Here is a 20,816-nt window from a genome sequence, read left to right on the forward strand (position 1 = left end):
TGATACGACATTTATTTGTAATATCGTTAATTCGTAATATCGGAAACCCATAAAATAAATTATTGTCCAAATAAGATTTATTTTTTCATTTATAGAAGAAAAATTTATTCTCTTTATTACATATATTTGTTCTATTTCTTATATATTGTTCATATAATTTGTCTAATTTATCTACTCTGGTTCAAACATCAATATAATTAATAATTTTAGAATAAATGACTAATTAGTTAAAGATTTTCGATATTAAAACTAATGAGTAAAAAGGAAAAGTGAACTGTAAAAATCATGAATTTTAGAACATGCAGGCGAAAAAAATATAAAAATTTATTTCCTAGGTATTCTTAACAAAAACCTTGTTTGCTACAATATCATTCGACGAAGAGATAGACTAATGCACATGATTATTACAGGAAGATACAGAGAAAATTAAGTTAGTGATTATACTTCTCTTACATAAGTATACTGCCTCGCAAGTATAATTTCAAAATCTTAATAAAAAAGAGGAAAAACAATGTTATTCAACGTGATCTCAATGATCTCATGAGATTAAAGTTATATAATAATGATATTTATTTTCTCATCTGTAAGTAACATCAAATTGAAAAGGAAATTTGAATTAAAACTAAAATTATTTTAAAATTATTAAAATTATTTCTTTTTAAGAAAGATATAAGATATATAAGATTCTATTGTTGTTAATCTTATTCTTGTAATTTTATTTTTGACACTAACATTGAAATACTTTTGATGTAACATATTTTTTTTACAAAACAACGCGTGTGCACTCGCGAAATTTAATATAATTATATAATTTATATATTGCTACTGAAATAAATTTTTGAATGGAATTTGCTTTTTATTTTGTAAAACAGAACTTTATTTTTAATTTTTATTTGTTGTTTATAAAATTCGTTTTTAGTCTAAATATATGTAGTCTTTAAACAGCCTTTGAGTACGATCGAGTACTTAGAACAAATCATATAATTACAAAAGTAAAAAAAAACTAATTATTAAATCAATTGATATGTAGTAGAATATATATACATATATTAAAGAAACGGATAAATTTTCTGAACTCCTCTACTTAATTTTCCTCTCTCCTCTGGAAAAATATAAATTAATTCTCTTTCTGCGCTTATCTCCCACTTTAAGTTGTTTGACCAACTGATCATGCGCAGATTAAGAAAATTCCATTGAAGCATAGTGTAGAACGTTATTTTCCTTCTACGCATGTGCTATTAAAATTGGAGTGAGTATTGTGGGAATGTTTTAAAAATAAGGATTCTGGATACAGAAGCTCGTTATTCTCGATTCGACTTCGTCGTACCATCGTTAAGATTGGTTCGGTGTGCTTTCGTGTATAGGTACTACTTCGCAGGAAACTTTTCATTTAAAAAATGTTTGCTGCAATCTTTGCTTTTGTGTTTGTGACAGCATATGCTGCAGATGAAATACGTGAGTAAACAAATATTAGCCACATTTATCTCTGTCACAATGTACGTACATTAAATTTCCATCAAAGGTGAAAGAAATACACTTGTTTTGAAATTGCTAGCATATAAGCAGCTAGCTCTTATAATTATCTTAACAATTTGGCAAATGTTAAGGATTAACAAATAACTAAATAATTCTCTTTGTTAAGAACGAGTTTAATGTTAATTAATTGCAACACGCGTTATTAACAAGAATATAAGCTACATTATTTATCTTTTTCTTGATAAATATTCCATTATTATACATCATCTCTTGTCTAGAATTCTCAAGAGTACGAAAAAAGTTTCAAAGTTCAATAAGCTATGATATATGATCGAAATGTATAACAACAGAATAAAAATTTTAATCTTATTTTAATTTGTAATGGTATGATGCTATGGTGTTCTATAGTATTTACAAATAATGTTAAAATAAAACCAGTTGGACAATAGAAGTCAATATTAACTGAACTGTGAGAATGAATAGAACAATTAGTATTTGTACACGTGTAAACATATGTATAAGTATGGCTCTGGGAGTTTAAACTGTATTTATCAACGTTTAATTTTAATCAATTAGAATTTTGACATTATATGCAGGATAGGCTTACAATTAACAGAATAACTTGTTTCATAATAAATAACGTAAAATTAAAAGAAAATTGTGCAGAATGCAACTTCGTTTAATTATCTTATTGATGATTAAAACATAATTATTATATAGTAAATCTTTGAAATAATTCAATAACTCATATACGCAATAATGTATTATTTAAATCTATCTGAATTTAATTGCTATTAATAGTATGAAAGAATATTAAATATTCCTTATACTATTAATAGGAAGGAATTTAAATATCAAGAAAGTTTATTTTCTGCTTTTGTTTTCTTTCTTTTTATTATTATATTAAATATTTTAATGAAATATTTAAAACATCTGCTTAATTTAACGATTTTACTTAGCTTTATCTATTATAAGTTTCATATAACTCAATGGCAAAGTTCTAACAGTTATTCTATTAAAAATATATAAAGCGGCACATATATCTTAATAATAACTTTTTTAAATATTAAAATAGTTTATTACAAATATTAGAAATAAGTTGCGTTTGTGCATTTGTTACATTTCAATTGCATTACAAAAAAATACTCTCTATTTTGAAATAATCGTTGTATTTCAGCTTATTTTTAATTTAATACAAAAGTGCAAGTTAAAAAAATTATTTGAACTTTTTATAGCCTCCTACATTCACGTGTGCGGTGTCAAAGATCCCAACTACACTGAATGCTTCGTAGACAACGTCAACAGAGTGCTAGGTAAACTCTGTCTGACAGGAATCCCAGAATTTAACGTTCTTCCGATCGAGCCAGTGATTATCGAGGAAATAGTTATCTATGATACAGACAAACTTAAATTAAATATCAAAGATTCAAAAGTACGTGGAATATGTGATTTCGACATAACATCTTCTCACATAATTCCTGAAACGTATTACAAGTTTAATTTCATACTCAAACACCTTACCATGAACTCCACGTATGACTTTGACATACGTGTATTGGTATCACTTGCTAATAAGGGAATAGTTTACGTTTCTGCAGGTATGTATGATACAGTCGATCTTACATTAAAATAAGACGAAAGTTTGGAACTATTTACCTCAATATAAAAAAATTGTTCTTATTTCATTGAAATCAAACTATGTTTTTTTTTGCAGATGACGTAGAAGGGGAACTAACCATAGAGTTGAAAACTGTAACCAAAGGTGGTAAAACACAAATATATGTAGCGAAAGTAACCACGAATATCGATTTAAAAACGTTCAATTATGAGTTCGATGACAGTGAGAAGGACTTAGTTCAACTACATGAAGTTATGAGAAATACCATAAGTGAAAGCGAAAAGGATATTATCATCAAAGTTAAGCCAAAGTTAGAAGAGGTAGTCTCCAAACTGAGCATGTCAGTTATTAACACTATACTCTACGACAGATATGATCAATTGTTTCTTGCCGAAACGCCATAAATTGCCTAGAACTTTGAGATTTATCATCGCAAAATGCAATATGCATCCGATCTAACTAAAGAATAATTGAAATATATTATATGTAAACTATATATTTAAAAATTATTAATAAAATAACAATATTTAAAAAATTGGCGAAAAATTGATATGTTTCATTTTAGTTGTATAATAATAGCAAACGTTTAATCGTTATCGATAGATTGCTATAGCACAATAGCACAGCTTATAGAAATGAGTTAGTCAAATAAAAATATTATTTGTCTGTGTATCACTTTGAACACTACGCTTATTGGAATAAGAATATTAAACTGTAATATCTGATATATGTATAATAATTATAAAATTATCAAAGAATGTTTAATAAAATTGAGATATTATATTTTGTTATATTATTTGTATTTATAACTCTAATACTTAAAATTAATAAGTCTCTTACTTAAGTTACCATAAATTTACAAATTCTATTATTGTATTTGCTACGAAAAGAGATTTAAAATTATTTCATATCTTTATACATATATAAAAAAAATTAATACATTTACAATATACAATACAAAATGTAAATATATTATTTAATATAATATAAAATATTTAAAATCAAACTTTCCTCAAAACTTTAATTTTTATTCTTCATTTATCGCTCGTAAAATTTACCTAACTTCTGACTCAACTGTGATTACGGACATTTCTTCAGATTTTGGAATTTTGATCGAGAATTTAAAACATATGAGTTATGACCAGAGAATAAAAGGTCACATTTGATGCAAACATTAAAACCACGCGTATTACGTATTTAAAAAAAACCGGTCTGTCCAGTAATCTTTATTCTGTGAATTCTATTTCTGAACTTGTTTTGTAAAATGAAAAACAGTTTCTTTTCTAGTATATGCTCTCCCACCATAAATGCTACATGATCATGTGACCATACGAAAGCTAGAAAAAGAGTACAAGATGACATTTTCATTCACACGCATATGCATATTAGAATAAGAGTGAAGGTTGAGACAAAATTTTAAAATATAAGAGTTTCAGTGTATATGAAACTTTCATTATAGTCGCATGAGAATTCGCAGATACGTTCGTTAAGATTATTCTCATGGTTTTAGAGCTACATACCTCAGTGAAAAATGTTTGTTGCACTTCTCGTTTTTGCGCTTGTGACTGCGCATGTTACTGCAACACTACGTAAGTATTTTATAGTATTATATATTTAATTGTATTACACAACGTAAAAAACTGTCACGCGAAGCATAAAAATCGTATCGTGATTAGAACATAGTAATATTTTTCGAGTTAGATAATGCGTCTTGATAAATAACAAAGATTTTAATTGTAATTTACTATTGCCGGTTGCATGATGATAATTTCGAAAATAATAAGTACAGTGGTATTACGCGGGCTGCATGTGAATGTCTGCTATCGTGAAGATTACGATAACATAATGGCGACATGTGCCTGAAAAAACATTTAAATTAAAGAAAATTGTGTCCCAATTGTAGTTCTCGCGCATTTAATCAAGATGATAATAATTATCAACTTTGACAAGAGCTTCCCATTTATCCTCGACATCACATCTCGTACATCTAGCTTGCCGCAAACGTAATAGATGTAGATGCATTTTTATTTTGCGCGATTTTAGAAGAACAGAGAATATTCTAATATGTGAACTAAATAATAGAAATATTGCAAATAATAGAAATCTTTATGTGACGGCACTGAGAAAATTTTTATTATCTCAGTTATTTTATCAATGAATCATGATTATTTTGTTACAACTCTTGAACTATGATTAAATATATCGTGATTTGATTAAGAGTCGCATACCATTATTAAATCATTCAAAATAATTAATGTTTTGTCATTTAAAATTGTCTCATAAACAAGTTAATATATTATTAATATTAGCAAAAGGATTGTGTTTGACCCAACTGGCAAATTTTATTGTTCACAATACGCTACGTTTCGACCGCAGATTTTGGTCTTTTTCAAGCGTGTAGAAACTTACAAATATTATTAGTTAGACATAATGCCCAAACTAAAAACGCCGAATCTAAAAACTGAACATGAAAAATTATGGCACGCGACAATAAGTACAAGTTCAAAAATAATTATATGAAAACAAACAGAAATTGTATACAAGATCAATTGTAAAGATTGCAATGCTACGTATATTGGGCAGACAAGAAGACATCTATGCACACGTCTCAAAGAACACCAGAACGATATCAGAAAACCGGCGAGCAAGCATTCTGTAGTGAGTGAGCATCGAACATATCCTGTGGGCATGATTTTGACTGGGAGAAGCCAGAAATAATACATAAGGAGAGGCAGATTAGAAAGAGGGAATTAGCGGAGATGTTTTTTATTAAAAAATTTGATGACATTATTAATTTACAAAAGGACACGGAGAGTCTTAACGCTCTCTACGAACATATCATAAAAGAAACGTAATTCTATCTTCTTCTTCTCTGTTTCCCTCTTCACGCCTTAGTTTTTAATATTGACGTCATTGGTTTGTTTATTACTTGTTTGTTCTCGTTAGTTAAAATTTTACCACCGGCACGGCTATGACATGTCCTTTGACATAAACGAATAACGAAAATGCCATTAAATTGTATCTTACTTCTGAGAATTTAACGCACAAATATGTAAGTTTTTGATTCATATAATTAATTTTGGACTTGTACTTATTGTCGCGGGCCATAATTTTTTATGTTCAGTTTTTAGATTCGGCGTAGTTTGGGCATTATGTCTAACTAATAATATTTGTGAGTTTCTACACGCTTGAAAAGGACCTAAATCTGCGGTCGAAACGTAGTGTATTGGTGAACAATAAAATTTGCCAGTTGGGTCGAATACAATCCTTTTGCTAATTGTTAATTATTCACTGGCGAGAGAGAGATTCAAGTTCTCCGTTCTTATTATTAATATATTCTAAAAAAGATGCAAAGTCGACTATAATTTTAATATTGCTTTTTTCTACAATGGAAATTTAGTCTCTTGTCATAATGTTTGAGTTATACTGTGAGTAGCTGACGTCACAGAAGTTATGTATTTTAAAGTTCAAATAATGAAAAAATTAACAGATATGTCAATAATCTTGTCCGTTTTAAATGATAGAGTAATATTATATAATTTTACTTCGAAGAACAAAACAGACGTACCAAATTTGTATTTACATAAGTTACGTTACGTCATAAGAAATTTTTCGTTTTTTTTGAATGACTTGATAAGTTACTGATTAATAATTGTGTGAATAATTTTATTTATTAAAATAAATCTCTTGAAATTTTTTTCTGATTTAAACTAAAAAAGTTTGATATTGACTGATTTGCCGACAGTAAAATAAGAATCAAATTTATTTCCTGTTGCACAAATACTTTGTTTACTGCATATTTCACATTTCTGTTTGGAATGTGAAATTCACACAGAATGAAGATTTAAACTATTATACCTCTTAAAAGTATGAAGATGTACAATAGATTAAGAATTGTAAATGTCGTTTTAATTTATGATAATAGCAATAGCCTAAGCATCTATACGTCACGAATTAAAAAAGCAAGTTGAGAAGCAAATACCAATATTAGCTGAGTCTATGGAAATCAATAGAACGATTTCTATTTACGCGCGTATATATGCATGATCAGGTCTGAGGGCAAACTACCATCGCCAACGTTTAACTTTAATCGCTTATGATTCTGATATTATTATGAATTTAAAAATTATACGAATTTACATTATATTCAAGATTATATTATTCTCTCTTCTTTCTTTTTATAGTCACATTAAAAGCTTTAATAAACTTTATAAAACGTTGATTCAATTCAATGAGTAAATATCTTATTATGAATCTTGCATAACTTAATATGTTACCTATATATTATTCTTATTAAAAATATGTTGTACACTCAATTGCGTTAATAATACAATATCTTTAAACATTGGAAAGTTTGCCATACTATAATGTTTGCTCGCGTATCGTTATATTTTAATCGCAAAGAGTGCATAATGTCCTGAAATATAATTTACTCGTTGCTGTATTGAAACTTGTATTGACGATTTTATCCAAAAGTTTTTAGCTTTGAGAAAAATAATATAAACTTTTTACAGCTTCCTATCTTCGCCCGTGTGGCCGCAAAGATCCGAATTATGATCAATGCATAAGAAACAGCGCTGAACTTCTGAAGGATAAAATCTGCACAGGAATGCCGGAACTGAATCTTCCACCGAACGAGCCATTAATTATTGATAAACTAGTTGTTTACGACACTGCCAATGTTAAGTTGCATCTTAGTGATGTGAAAGTATATGGAATTTGTGATTTTGTCATAAATTCCGTTCACGCAAATCCTGACAAACTTCATTATGATTTTAACGTCAATGTTAAGGCTCTCCGCTTTGATGCCATGTATGACTTTAACATACATATATTGCTCACGCAGATTGCTCACAAGGGAATATTGCACGTTACTTCAGGTGAGTAAAATAATTGGTATAAATTTTATATTAAAAAAATGAGAATATTTAATAAAACTTAATTTAGGATAAAACATTAAAATTTTTTAATTTTCTTGAAATTAAATATTGAAATTATGAAATTTATTGCAGACAACTTAGGTGTAAAACTAGGGGTGGATTACAAATCGACAATTAAGAACGGCAAAACAAGCGGGTATACGTCGAAAGTAAATTTGAATCTCAACATCAAAACATTCAACTTCAAGTTTGATGAGAAAGAAAAGGAACTAGTTAATTTACATAAAATATTTAGCAATATCATATCCGTCAATCAAGAGGAAATTATTAAAACTGTTAAACCGGCATTGGAAGAGGAGCTCTCCAAACGAGTAATTTCAATTTTCAACCGCGTATTCGATCGTATTAATTTTGAAGAGCTATTTCCTGAACGAGCATAAATTGTCTGGAATTTTTTGATCTATTCAATTTGCTTTTTGCTTGATTTTCGTCATAAGTTTTGTCATGTTTGAAAATGTTAACTGGATAATAAAAAAAATATTAATTATTAATTTATCGTTAAAGCAACAGCACACATTTGTATGGATTAACAATTATATATTCTATATATATTACTGATATGTAATTTTTGTATCATTTTAAATACACTATGTTTATATTGGAATAAGGATTTTAAGCTGAAATATATAATGTTACAGCTTTATAAAATTATTAATACATGCCTAATAAAAATTGCAACTTATATTTATTTTATGTCTATATTTGTATTTCTACTCGTAGAGAATAATTAAAAATAATAAGCTCGATTTTTGGTTCTCAATAAATAGCTTATTCACATATTTTCCGTATTATATTTAGGAATTATAATAATAACAGATTCAAAAATCTTCTTTACAAAAACCAAGTATCCCAGTAAATTTAATAACGTGTTTTGTAAAAAGATTAAACAGGTATATTATTTTTCGAATAAAAAGACGTTCTAAAAAATAGAGGGATTTTACAGTATATATAAAATCGATTGATTCACGTTGATTTTATTTGACGTTTACTGTATATCCGTTATAATCGTTCTCGTGTGGTTTTAAAAGGCGCCAAGAGATTCTTTCATTTTGCAAAAAGAATTCTTTTGCAGAAGATGTTTGTTGCATATGTTACTCTTACAACTTGTGATATTATACGCTGCAACGGAAGTAAATGACGTAAGTAAATAAAAATATTCGCCACATTTTTATTTACACAATGTACATAGAATTCTTATTGTACGTCAAAAGTCTGTCATCGGCGCGACGCCAAAAACTCAAATCACAATTAAGAAATGCAAATTAATGTAATTTTATTTATCGAGTTAAATTATTACTTTAATTTACTGTTGTAGATAATCTTGACTAAGTGAATTATTTTGATTGATTAGGTATATGGTAGGAAACGTAATATATAGAAATGTCTGACGTTGTGAACATACGATAATATATACGCATATGCATTTGCATTTGCATATCCATTAAAAAAAATTTATAAATTGAAAAAAATTTGTATTTTAATTCTCGCGCATTTAATTAAAGCGACGGTAGCAAATATCAATTTCAATAACAATTTCTGTTAAGTGTGGCATATCCCCCCCTCCAGTTACCCTAGAATTAATAATGTGATAAAAAATCTAACTACACTTTCGTGTAGTATTACAAGTTACACTATTTTTTTTCCCATGAATATTTTGTTTTATTTTCAATCTCTAAAATATGACAATCGTAGATGATTAGTGACATCAAATGTCTTATATCAAGGTTTTATATTTTTTATAAGTAATACTTGCGTTGTGTAACAGTAGAATACATTTAAAATTTAGATCTTGTTAGCTTGCATAGCAACTAGTGTAGATTAAGATTAGCTATTTTTCTGTAGAATCAATTTTCCTCTCGCACTGCCCTCTCTCTATTCTCACAACTCTTTGATCATGCGCAGAACAAAAAAGCATACAGTACAGAATGTGTAACAGTGTAGCAGCAATTTTATTCTACGCATGTGCCAGTAGAATGTAAGTGAAGAGTGAGGGGAGATTATAAAATATAAATGTATTAGAAGGATTTTACAATATAGAGTTCGATCAGTTCGCGTTACTAACTCGAGTTTGCCATTACACATTGGTTATCATTCTCTTAAGGATATTTTACAAGATTCTATCTCACAGAAAGATCTCTTTTGAAAAATGTTTGCTGCTCTTCTTGTTTTTACGCTTGCGACTGCGCATGCGGCGGAATTGCGTGAGTAAATGACAATATTTGTCTTATACATATTTATTTACATTATAATATACGTAGGATTCAAAGTACACTATTTGTAAAAAGCTTGTTGTACCAGCACGAAGTGTAAGAATTGGATAATTAAGAAATATTAATGTAAGATTATTTTTGGAATGATTCATGTTACTCTATAATTACAGATATAGGATAAAATTTTAATGCTAATTGATCGCTTGAGGTATTAATCTAAATTATAATTTATGACATAATAATGCATGATGATGTTATATGTTGCTGCATAATGTTAAATTGCTACATAATTATGCCTAGAGTTAAACAAACAAATGAAGCAGAGATTAAAGCGCGCGTACTAAAAGCGCATATTTAAAAAAATGCAAACTAAAAAGAGCTGTAACTTGTAAGTCTTGCATATCTAATTAAGATATCAGTAAAAAAAATATGAATGACTTTAATGGAAACGCTTCGTTGAAAATTTTTAAATTCAAAGATTTATTAAAAGAATTCCTGCAACTTTATATTGCATTCTACAAACTTGGTTTGCTGCAAGATGCATTTGTATTTACACAATTTTAAGAGAACGAAATGTATTTTAGAAATTCGATGTGCTAAGTAATCTGTTTTAATAGAAGTCATTTTATTAACAACTACTTACTTTATTACATCTATTTGATTTATACACGTTATCTTAAGAAACGTTCTCTTTAATATTTATAGATTGTTGCGATAAGATAAATATCACCATGTCTCAGTGGTTGAATTGATAAAAACCGTTCTGGATAACAGAGAGGTTCAGATTCAAACTCTGTGGTTGATATAGTTTTCGCAACATATATTCTTTGCAGTGATTCTAAAGATACATAATAATATCGATATTATAAAATTGATTTATCAATTTAAATATGTGATTGTACCATTCTGGCTTTAGCTTAAGACTGCATTTTAAGACCGACAATAATAGGCGCGTAGTTTGCTAAACGAAAAATATTATGTACAAAAGATCTAGTCCGACCGTACGTTTTCTATTCACTTAATTGTTATTCAAACAGTCATGTCTTACTTATTACTATTTATTTTAGTTACTTACAAATATTGGTTTATGTGTTTCCTAGTTTAATTAAGACTTATATAGTATCATATCAAATTGCTCCAGATACCAACGCTCCGTTTAACATAACTTTTTCATTTGTTATAATGAGTAAAATATTCTCTGAAGGTCAAAAAATCTCGTAATTATACTTTTTATAAGCAAGTCTTATCGCAATAATGATGTGTTTCGATCAATGCTAATAACAGGTTAATAACTAAGTGAATAGATCTGTTCGTGGGAAACAAGTCCGATTAATTGCAAACGTAATAGTATGAATCAAACTATTCTTTTTATACGAATAGGTACTTGGTAATACTATATGTTTCATATCTTTTATTTAGAATGTGACGTTTTTAAGTAAAATGATGATTCAGTCTTATTTTTTAGTAGTAATTGAGACGTAGTAGTAATAATATTATATATTTATTATTTTCCTTGGAGTTACAATTATTTTACAATAATTAATAATTAAGATATGTATAATTCATAACAGATTAAAATTTTAAATTGTACGTTAATTTATGATAATTGATGATGCCTACGCAGTATTGTAATGAGTTAAAATGGAAAACCACTTGGAAACAAAAACATTAGCTGAGTTGTAGAAATTAATAGAGCTGCAGTTGATATCGCGTATATATATATATCATGTAATTATAGCTCTGAACATGCACACTATTATCCCCCTCCTCTTAATGTGTAACATATTTAATCGCTTGTGACTTTGAAAATAATGCGTATTTATATTTAAACATAATTGTAATCTTAAAAATAATACGTATTTAAATTTAAAAAATTAAAAATTTTATTTTTTAAATGCCAAATTATAATCTTATTCTTACCCTGATAAAAATTATCAGAAAGCAGCGCGTGTGACAACTAACGTGTGACAATTACAATTAAGTGTAGATTACAACTTATTTTAGATGTTATAGCTGAACAAATTTTAAATATTATAAAAATTTATTATAAATATTAAGAACAAATGACGTGGTGTACATATTGTTTTATACTAATTGCATTATAAAAAGTACTTATATTTTAAAATATATAATTTATCGTTTTTATGTTGAAACTTATTTTATTTTAGTTTAATTTAAAGTTACAATTATGATTAATATAATTTTATTTCAGTTTAATTTGAAGTTGCAGATTAAAGAAAATGACTTGAATTTTACAGCATCTTACATTCGCGTATGTGGTCGCAAAGATGCCAACTATGATCAATGCATCATGGAAAATCTCAACAGTGTGAGAGAAAAGCTCTGCACAGGAATGCCGGAATTTAACATTCCCTCGGTCGAGCCAATAGTTATTGACAAAATAGTTGTCTATGATACAGATAATCTTAAATTATCTCTCAGAGATTCAAAAATAACTGGAGTATGTGATTTCGTCGTAAACTCCATTCACACAGATTCTGACAGGCTCAACTTCAATTTTGATGTCACATTCAAGCATTTAGTCGCGCGTACTTCATATGACTTTGATATACATATACTGGTGCCCCTTGCTAATAAGGGATTGGCTACCGTTACATCAGGTATGTAAAATATTAATTTTGTATTATGTTTATTTTATCTTATTATCAATCTTATGTTAAAATAAAATAAAAATTCAATAACACTTAGCCGGTAAAAGAGCCATTAAGACCGGTATTCATAGTCAGATTTTATATTTAAGATCGTTTTAAGTCTGGTCAAAGGCAATAGTCTTAAGACTCTAGCCAATGAAACGACTGTATTAGCATCTTAAGGTGATGCTGGAGTCGTATATGTATTACCGACAAAATTACCATTTTCTATGTTATTGATCTATATATGTTCTTGTATAGACAAGAATAGCAATTGACATTGCACGCACACATATGCACAAATCGTCATACACACTGTACTCTTATATCAGACTTTTAATCTCGCTTTGGAGGGTTCATCAATGTTTTTCTTGTTGTGCACCTCAGGGAAATTCGTTTTCACGTTCATATCAATGGTATATCTCTTATATGAAGCACATCTTGTGATGAGTTGACAGCGATCGCTGCAACTCAAGACGCCATATTAGGATAAAAGCAAATAAGAAAATCTGTAATTCCGTAATTTTTTCTCGTTTTCTATATAAAATCGGAGTTTCCCTGAATCAATATGATCAATACGTACTGCAATTATGGAGAAGCTTTTTTAATTCTGTCAAATTAATATGATGCTAAATGAGTAGAAAAAAAATGGTAATTTTATCATAAAAGTTCGATTCTATTTTATCAAGAGACGCGGCAGCGTCTCGCGTCAAGTTCGCGCGCAGCAATCGGGTCGATTGCGTAGAATGTAGAACGACAACGAGATGCGCCGGAAAAAAAAAATATATGTATATATTCCGCGAGACTTCTCATTATGAAACCCGGCTCACATTTCTGTATTTTATTAATGGCTGAACCTAGTTTTAAATTATCAAAATGTTTATTTTTCTTCAGATAACGGACTGATGAAAGTAAACATGGATTTAAAAGTGGCAACCAAGGGCGGCAAAAAGGAGATATATGTCTCGAAAATAAACACGAAAGCCAAAATCCTATCTTTTAATTATAAGTTTGATGAAAGCGAAAAAGAATTAGTTCAACTGCATCAAGCTCTTAGTAATGTCGTAGATAGCAATTCAGAAGATATAATTGCTAAAGTTGAACCAGTATTAGAAGAGAAGATATCAGAAATAATCATCTCAGTTTTCAACAACATGACCCGTTCCAATTATGAGATACTATTTCCCGAAGAAGCATGAATTGTCTGAGTCTTTGAGATTGCAAGATCACTTCTTACACATGCTGCGAAATCAAAGAATAACTAGAACAAATTTTATTATAATGGTTTGAGAAAGTCAGTGATATAAAATTTATTTTAACTAAGAAATGGTAGACATTAATATTTATTAGAGTGCCGCAGCGTAATATTTGGTGTAATAGTTGGTCGGCTAAAAATGTCTCTGTATTATTTTAAATGTTAGTAGACTAGTTATAAGATTATCAAGTAGTAAATATTGCAACAATTATACACTTTGTGTTTTATATCTCTTTTTTCCATAATTTTATCTATAATTACATTTATAATTATAATGAATAATTTCCCAATTTAAATTTTATATTCTATTTAAGTTTTAAAATATAAATTTATTATTTAAAAAGTGAGCAGCCAAATAAGCTATAATTTTAATAATTCAAAAACAATACACAAACGTTTTAGAACAATTTACTAATTTGTATTAATCTTACTTTAAACAAAATAATAAATTAACAGAATAACAAAACCGATAGTTTGTTAGATGAACGGAAAAAAGTTAATATTTCCTTCTGTAAAAACAAAGTTCGAAAATAAAAATTTAAAAAATGTCCTTTTTAATATACATTGATATTTGCTTGATTCTTAATCACCGCGCTGTATAGCCTTAAATTCTGAGAAATATGAATTAAATTTCTGAATTGATATTAAACTAAGGGACAAAAACATGCAGATATAATACTCTTATTTCCAACGAAAGAATTAAACAATTTATTCTTTCATTAATTATACACTTATAATTTTATTCTAAATATCGTAGTACTTCTCGATTTATACACTTTCTATATATATATATATATATATATATATATATATATATATATGTAGAATTATTTATTTATTATATTAATTTAATAGAAGTTTAATTTGTACTTGAATGTACATACTTTTATTAATGTGTCTTAATAAATATATTTTTTTACTAAAATAGAATATTATACTAAAATATAAAAATAGAATATATCGCATTATATATATATATACATCTTGGAATAAAAACTTGTCTTTTCCTGTACAAGTTTACAATCTGAATAAATTATTTAGGATATTCGTCGAAACTCCTTATAAATGTAAAGAAGGCTCTATAAATCACAGGAGGGAAGAAAGACTAAACTAACCGCGATAACAGAAATATGAAAATAAATGAGATGAAAGAGCAGATATATATATAGCACGGATATATATACGCTTGATCAATTCACAGGCATCAGTCTCTATGCACATCTATGTATCGTACAATTGCTAGGGCTGTTCTCTGACAGTGAAGTGTTGGAAAGTTCGTTAAAAAAAAACTCTTTTAACTTGGATAATGTTTAATGCAATCTTTTCTTTTACGGTAATAGCAACATGTGTTGCTATAACTGTAGCGGACGTACGTAAGTAAATATTAAATGTAAAAATCTGATTCGTTTAACAACTAAACTTCTGTCTTTTTTATGCAACGATTTTACGAAATTGATAACCTATTTAAAAAAATTAGGATCTTATTAATTTAGAATCTTCATTGTTTTCCCTCAAAACATACAAGTAACAAAACTATATTATAGTTTATACGTTATACATATATGTTCTAGATGCTCGTTATCTCTTTATCTCTTTTTATTATTAAATACTTTTATAACATTTTTGAAATAGTTAATTACATTAAACTTCTTTTATCTTAGATTGTTTAATTTTATATTTGCAAATTAATGAAAATAATTTAACAGCTTCCTTCATTCATGTATGTGGCCGCAACGATCCCAACTATAATCAGTGCATCGCGGACAACGTTATCGATTTGAGGGACAAATTTTGCAACGGGACTCCGGGTTTTCCAATGATTGAGCCATTAATGTTTGACAAAATTGTCATTTTCGACGAACCTAATGTCAAACTGTATCTTGAAAATGTAGAGGTATATGGAAATTGCGACTTTGCTATAACCTCCATTAATGTGGACCCCGACAGGCTCCACTTTAATTTTAATTATCTAATGCGATTTGTCATAAACACCACGTACGATTTTAATATACGTCTGCTAGTACCAGTCGCTCACAAAGGAATGTTACTCATTATTGCGGGTATGTAAAATAATTGATCTTATGTTAAAGTAAAACAAAAGTTTCAATGAAATTTAGCATAAAAGATTTAAAATTAAATTTTATTTAAATTGATAAAAATGTGTATTTTTTTTGCAGATAATGTGGAAACAAACACAAAGTTGGACTTGAAAACGGTAACCAAAAATGGTAAAAAACATATATACGCATCGAAAGCAACCGTGAGTTCCAAGGTTACAGATTTTGAATATCAGTTCGGAAAGGAATTAGGTCAATTAAATGAAATTTTTAGTGCTGTCTTTGACGAGAATAAAGATATTATTATTAACGCTATTAAACCAGTATTGGAAAGGAAATTTTCCGAACTATATATCAACATGTTCAACAACGTAACTCAATCTAATTACGAAGAATTCTTTCCCGAAAATGACTTGTTGTAGGAACTTTACAGTAGAAAAAAATTAATTATATTCGATCTAAGAGCCAGATGTTTATTTAAGGTTTTTTTTTATATATTTGTATCGAAAATACGTCACATACTATATTTTTTACTTGCGCGCTGATCTCTTTAGAGAGACATGTAATTTCACTAGTATTTTTAAATTTAAATTTTTAGGAAATACATATTCTTCAAGCCTTAAATAAACGAAAATACACGAAATACAAATGGTTTCTCTTACCTCTTAAAATAGACAATGAACGCTTAATGTATGTTAATTTTTAACATTGATTTTAATTTATACTGTAGAATAAAAAGATTGCACAACTTTTTATAGCGCATTCTGAGAACCAGTGAGAGTATTTTTATAAAATGCCAAGGGTGCTAAAATGCTAAGCATTGATATGGAATGTATGTAGTCAAATTGATAATTACATCAATTACTTATCTATTATCGATTTTCTCTTTATTTCTGCAATTTTATTCTTTTTGACATATTACAGAAATGGTAACCAAGTACATAACAAATCAAAGTATATATGTAGATTTTGAAAAAAATAGATGTCTAAAATTAACCTTGTTCAAAAATAGACGTGAGATCAATGCAATTAACCACGTACATAATATATAGTATCAATGTCATAATCTGAATTACAATTTTTAGTACCGCTATTTATAATTAAGTAAAAAGTACTTAGCTCTCTCATTTACACTTTGTTGTATTAATTCGTTGGTTCTCTGCATGTGTATTAATAATAAACGCTAAAATATCCAGGTGAGAAGTTAAGGAAAAACTTAACATCAAGACTCAAAAACTTGGCGTGCCCTGGGCATATTGAAATACATTCAAATTTATTATAAATAAATATACAATATATGTATAATAAATTTATGTATGCTATTCAAATAGTCGACTATTCATTAATTCGGCGAATCTGCTAAAATCCTGTAAATGCAAGTATATTCTATTCAATAAAGTATAAGCAACAATTTTTTTTTTAAGAAAAAATATAGTTTTATTTTAATAAAAATACATAAAACTATATTATTTTATTCAATTATTACATGTAATATTAAGTAATACTACATATTTCCACGTGTACAAAATTCACTAGTTTGCAATTAATCAGGATTTTAGCAGATTCGCCGAATTAATGAATAGACTTTATTCATTAATTCGGCGAATCTGCTAAAATTCTATAAATGCAAAATAGACGTATTTGTAGAATCAATCTGTCACTGAAACAAAATTAATTGGCAGTCCAATCAAAAGAAATAAAAGGCAACACGAATATATATAAGCTTGATACCAGTTTACGTGGATTCAGTCATCTTGGTTGCTTTTGAGATGATAATACGGCTATTCTTTATATAGTGTATATCTTAACAATTTTAACAAATTCGTAAAAATTTGTAAATTTCTTTTGCTTGGAAGATGTTTGCCATAATTTTTGCTTTTGGACTTATAACAACACATGTTACAGCGAAACTACGTAAGTAAATAAAAATATGTGTTCTTATTTCCATCGTTATATATATGTACTCACGAACTTTTCTATTCTACACATAAATAAAGCTTGTTATATTTTAGTAGGCATGAGTTTGGCTTGTATAAAATCTTTCGAAAAGCACCAACATATAATTTTTTTTGTACATATGTTTTAAGTAAACTTAAGTAAAAATATTTTTAAATAAATATGTGCTGAAAATTTAAAGATTATAAAATTAAAAGAAAACATTTTGTCCAAGATTTCAAATCTATTATCAATGTATAAATCAATCGTAAACAGTTTAATTCAAAGTCGCAAGTTAATTAAGAAAATGATTTAAACACTGCAGCTTCCTACCTTCACGCCTGTAGCCACAAGGATACCAATTACAATCAATGCATTGCAAACAGCATCGGTAGTGTAAAAGATAAAGTTTGCGCAGGATTTCCAGAATTGAACATTCCATCAGGCGAGCCATTAACTATCGACAAAATAGTTATTTTTGACGCAAATAATATTAAATTGGATCTCAAAGATGTGAAAGTATATGGATTTTGTGATTTCGTCGTAAATTCGGTTAATGCAGATTTTGAAAAGCTCCACTTCGATATTGATTTTTTATTACGACATATTTATATAAAAGTCACGTATGATTTTGATATACATCTGTTGGTGCCCGTTGCTCATAAGGGGCCAACTGACATTACTTCAGGTAAAATAATTGATCCTACTTTAAAATAAAAGAAAAGTTTAGAGAGAAGACAAAACTTTTTTTTTCTTTTAGCATAGAAAATTTAAAGTATTACTTTTTTAAAGTATTTTTATTTTATTTTATTATTAGAATGTATTTTTTGCAGAAAACGTAGGATTGAAAGTAGGCCTGGACTTAAAAGTGATAACCAAAAACGGCAAAAAATATATATTTGCGTCGAAAGCAACCGCCAAATGTGACATCAAATCATTCAAATATAAGTTCACTGAGGACAAAAAAGAATTAGCTGAGTTGCATAAGATTATTGACGATGTCGTATCCAAAAATACAAAGGAAGTTGTTAAAGCTGTTTCAGCAGCAATGGAAGAGAGAGCCTCCAGATTCGTTATATCAATGTTCAATGATATAGCCTTCTCTCGTTACGAGGAACTATTTTCGCCAGAGATATGAATTGTTTGAGACTTTGACATTTATTAGGCTACATTAGGTTACGCATACAAAACTTAATTACATATTTTACTTAATTGTTTAATAATTTTTTATTAAACAACAAACGACGGCTAAAATCTTTTTAAAATTACTCGGAGTAGTGATCTTGATTATAAATATCAAGATTAATGTTATTTAGACTGACTTTATATATTGGAATATTTACCATTGACATTTTGCATTTACGAGATGTGTCCCAAAAGTAATGAGAATGAATTTATTATAGCCCATTATTACATATCCGAGCAACAATTACTTCGGATCTCCTTCAAAGTAGGCTCCTTGGGAACGCACAAACCGTTTCCAAAGTTCTACCATTCCTGGAAGCAGTGCTGGAAGTCCGCATGTCTGTGATAGTGTTCAGCGCGTGTGGCCTTTTGGATCTGGTCGAGAGTCCCGTGATGGCGGCCTTTTAACAGATTTTTCATTTTGGGAAAGGCAAAAGAATTACACGGAGCTCCAGGTACTGCTTTCAGGAATGGCAAAACCTTGGGAACGGCGTTCCCAACGTACACACCGTTTCCAAGAAGTCTACTTTGAAAGAGATACAGAACATATTTATCGGCAATTTTATCACTGAATCATTGATTAGTTGGTTTCGAAATATAATTTTCAAGTTGGAAACAGATAGAGAAGAGAAACAATATTCGTTCATTCGTATTTAAATTATTGAAACGCTTGTATACAAGCGTGTATCTAAAACTTTTGTATACTTTTTGCAAATTTACATGGTATATTATATATAGATATGTACATACATATATAACATGTATGTAACTTAAATTGTCAGACGTTATAAATGCATGGTAAAAATTGATGTAAATGAAAAAAAAGTGCAACCATTATATTTTTATATTATACATATCTATTCTATTATATTCTATGCAGTTACTTAAGAATATTAACAATATTAACAGAAAATATACATGACAAAATATATAACGGAATTTTAATGATATAATTGTATAAAGATAGGCCAAAAAAAATACGCAATATCGATTTCTATAATGCACTTTTTATGCTGAAAATTATCAGGTTTGCTATTACTTACACAAATAATTAAGTGTTTATATACATAATATTTTTATACAATACATATATAATATCTTGCATCATTAATTATAAGTGATACCGTTTGTATTTGTCATATATAAGGATATTTTAATTTGTTATTTGATGTTTTGGAATCTATCTTATAAATATTTGTAAAATAATGAGCACCAAATTATTTCATCCGGATCGCCATTGGCACTTTGTTTTAAATATTTATCTACCCCTTTGTAAAAATTATGCAAGCAAAATATACACCTTATTTGTTACAACTTCCATTGCATAAGTATATTTAAATCTTTTAATAAAAAAAAAATAAACTGTTCTGCAGAGCTGCACGCGCGCGCTCAAAAGATTCCAGAGTCTCTGATAATATTTCTTTCGTCGTCTGTTATTAATGATGTAAGTGTCAAGTAAAGAAAAAAATTTGAATCAAAATAAAATATT

The 20,816-nt window shown here is 28.2% G+C and overlaps 5 protein-coding genes across 5 annotated transcripts; all 5 read left to right on the forward strand.

Annotated features, from left to right (window-relative positions):
• Positions 1 to 1,251: 1,251 nt before the first annotated feature.
• On the forward strand, positions 1,252 to 3,875 carry LOC139819992 (uncharacterized). Its single transcript, XM_071789864.1, has 3 exons — positions 1,252 to 1,455; positions 2,712 to 3,074; positions 3,191 to 3,875. The coding sequence occupies exons 1-3, from the start codon at positions 1,398 to 1,400 to the stop codon at positions 3,496 to 3,498; spliced, it is 729 nt and encodes a 242-aa protein (XP_071645965.1). The 5' UTR covers positions 1,252 to 1,397; the 3' UTR covers positions 3,499 to 3,875.
• A 153-nt stretch (positions 3,876 to 4,028) lies between these two features.
• On the forward strand, positions 4,029 to 10,235 carry LOC139819991 (uncharacterized). The gene is made up of 3 exons (XM_071789862.1): positions 4,029 to 4,683; positions 7,609 to 7,974; positions 8,107 to 10,235. The coding sequence occupies exons 1-3, from the start codon at positions 4,626 to 4,628 to the stop codon at positions 8,412 to 8,414; spliced, it is 732 nt and encodes a 243-aa protein (XP_071645963.1). The 5' UTR covers positions 4,029 to 4,625; the 3' UTR covers positions 8,415 to 10,235.
• LOC139819993 (uncharacterized) lies at positions 10,091 to 14,361 on the forward strand. The gene is made up of 3 exons (XM_071789865.1): positions 10,091 to 10,235; positions 12,503 to 12,865; positions 13,790 to 14,361. Exons 1-3 carry the CDS (start codon positions 10,181 to 10,183, stop codon positions 14,092 to 14,094), a joined length of 723 nt encoding a protein of 240 aa, XP_071645966.1. The 5' UTR covers positions 10,091 to 10,180; the 3' UTR covers positions 14,095 to 14,361.
• Positions 14,362 to 14,994: 633 nt separating this feature from the next.
• LOC139819994 (uncharacterized) lies at positions 14,995 to 18,148 on the forward strand. The gene is made up of 3 exons (XM_071789866.1): positions 14,995 to 15,523; positions 15,857 to 16,210; positions 16,328 to 18,148. The coding sequence occupies exons 1-3, from the start codon at positions 15,457 to 15,459 to the stop codon at positions 16,627 to 16,629; spliced, it is 723 nt and encodes a 240-aa protein (XP_071645967.1). The 5' UTR covers positions 14,995 to 15,456; the 3' UTR covers positions 16,630 to 18,148.
• Positions 18,064 to 19,280, forward strand: LOC139820904 (protein takeout-like). The gene is made up of 3 exons (XM_071791489.1): positions 18,064 to 18,121; positions 18,468 to 18,830; positions 18,976 to 19,280. Exons 1-3 carry the CDS (start codon positions 18,064 to 18,066, stop codon positions 19,278 to 19,280), a joined length of 726 nt encoding a protein of 241 aa, XP_071647590.1.
• The last annotated feature ends 1,536 nt before the right edge of the window (positions 19,281 to 20,816 follow it).

The sequence above is a fragment of the Temnothorax longispinosus genome, chromosome 10 (genome assembly GCF_030848805.1).
Source record: "Temnothorax longispinosus isolate EJ_2023e chromosome 10, Tlon_JGU_v1, whole genome shotgun sequence".
Lineage (NCBI taxonomy): Eukaryota > Metazoa > Arthropoda > Insecta > Hymenoptera > Formicidae > Temnothorax > Temnothorax longispinosus.

Excerpts from the sequence above, each read along its gene's own strand:
- LOC139819994 (XM_071789866.1), top strand. The coding sequence starts at position 15,457 with ATGTTTAATGCAATCTTTTCTTTTACGGTAATAGCAACATGTGTTGCT. Across the intron at positions 15,524-15,856 it reads TATAACTGTAGCGGACGTAC|CTTCCTTCATTCATGTATGT; the intron begins GTAAGTAAATAT and ends ATAATTTAACAG. Across the intron at positions 16,211-16,327 it reads AATGTTACTCATTATTGCGG|ATAATGTGGAAACAAACACA; the intron begins GTATGTAAAATA and ends TTTTTTTTGCAG.
- LOC139820904 (XM_071791489.1), top strand. The coding sequence starts at position 18,064 with ATGTTTGCCATAATTTTTGCTTTTGGACTTATAACAACACATGTTACA. Across the intron at positions 18,122-18,467 it reads ACATGTTACAGCGAAACTAC|CTTCCTACCTTCACGCCTGT; the intron begins GTAAGTAAATAA and ends TAAACACTGCAG. Across the intron at positions 18,831-18,975 it reads GCCAACTGACATTACTTCAG|AAAACGTAGGATTGAAAGTA; the intron begins GTAAAATAATTG and ends TATTTTTTGCAG.
- LOC139819992 (XM_071789864.1), top strand. The coding sequence starts at position 1,398 with ATGTTTGCTGCAATCTTTGCTTTTGTGTTTGTGACAGCATATGCTGCA. Across the intron at positions 1,456-2,711 it reads ATATGCTGCAGATGAAATAC|CCTCCTACATTCACGTGTGC; the intron begins GTGAGTAAACAA and ends AACTTTTTATAG. Across the intron at positions 3,075-3,190 it reads AATAGTTTACGTTTCTGCAG|ATGACGTAGAAGGGGAACTA; the intron begins GTATGTATGATA and ends TTTTTTTTGCAG.
- LOC139819991 (XM_071789862.1), top strand. The coding sequence starts at position 4,626 with ATGTTTGTTGCACTTCTCGTTTTTGCGCTTGTGACTGCGCATGTTACT. Across the intron at positions 4,684-7,608 it reads GCATGTTACTGCAACACTAC|CTTCCTATCTTCGCCCGTGT; the intron begins GTAAGTATTTTA and ends AACTTTTTACAG. Across the intron at positions 7,975-8,106 it reads AATATTGCACGTTACTTCAG|ACAACTTAGGTGTAAAACTA; the intron begins GTGAGTAAAATA and ends AATTTATTGCAG.
- LOC139819993 (XM_071789865.1), top strand. The coding sequence starts at position 10,181 with ATGTTTGCTGCTCTTCTTGTTTTTACGCTTGCGACTGCGCATGCGGCG. Across the intron at positions 10,236-12,502 it reads TGCGCATGCGGCGGAATTGC|CATCTTACATTCGCGTATGT; the intron begins GTGAGTAAATGA and ends TGAATTTTACAG. Across the intron at positions 12,866-13,789 it reads ATTGGCTACCGTTACATCAG|ATAACGGACTGATGAAAGTA; the intron begins GTATGTAAAATA and ends ATTTTTCTTCAG.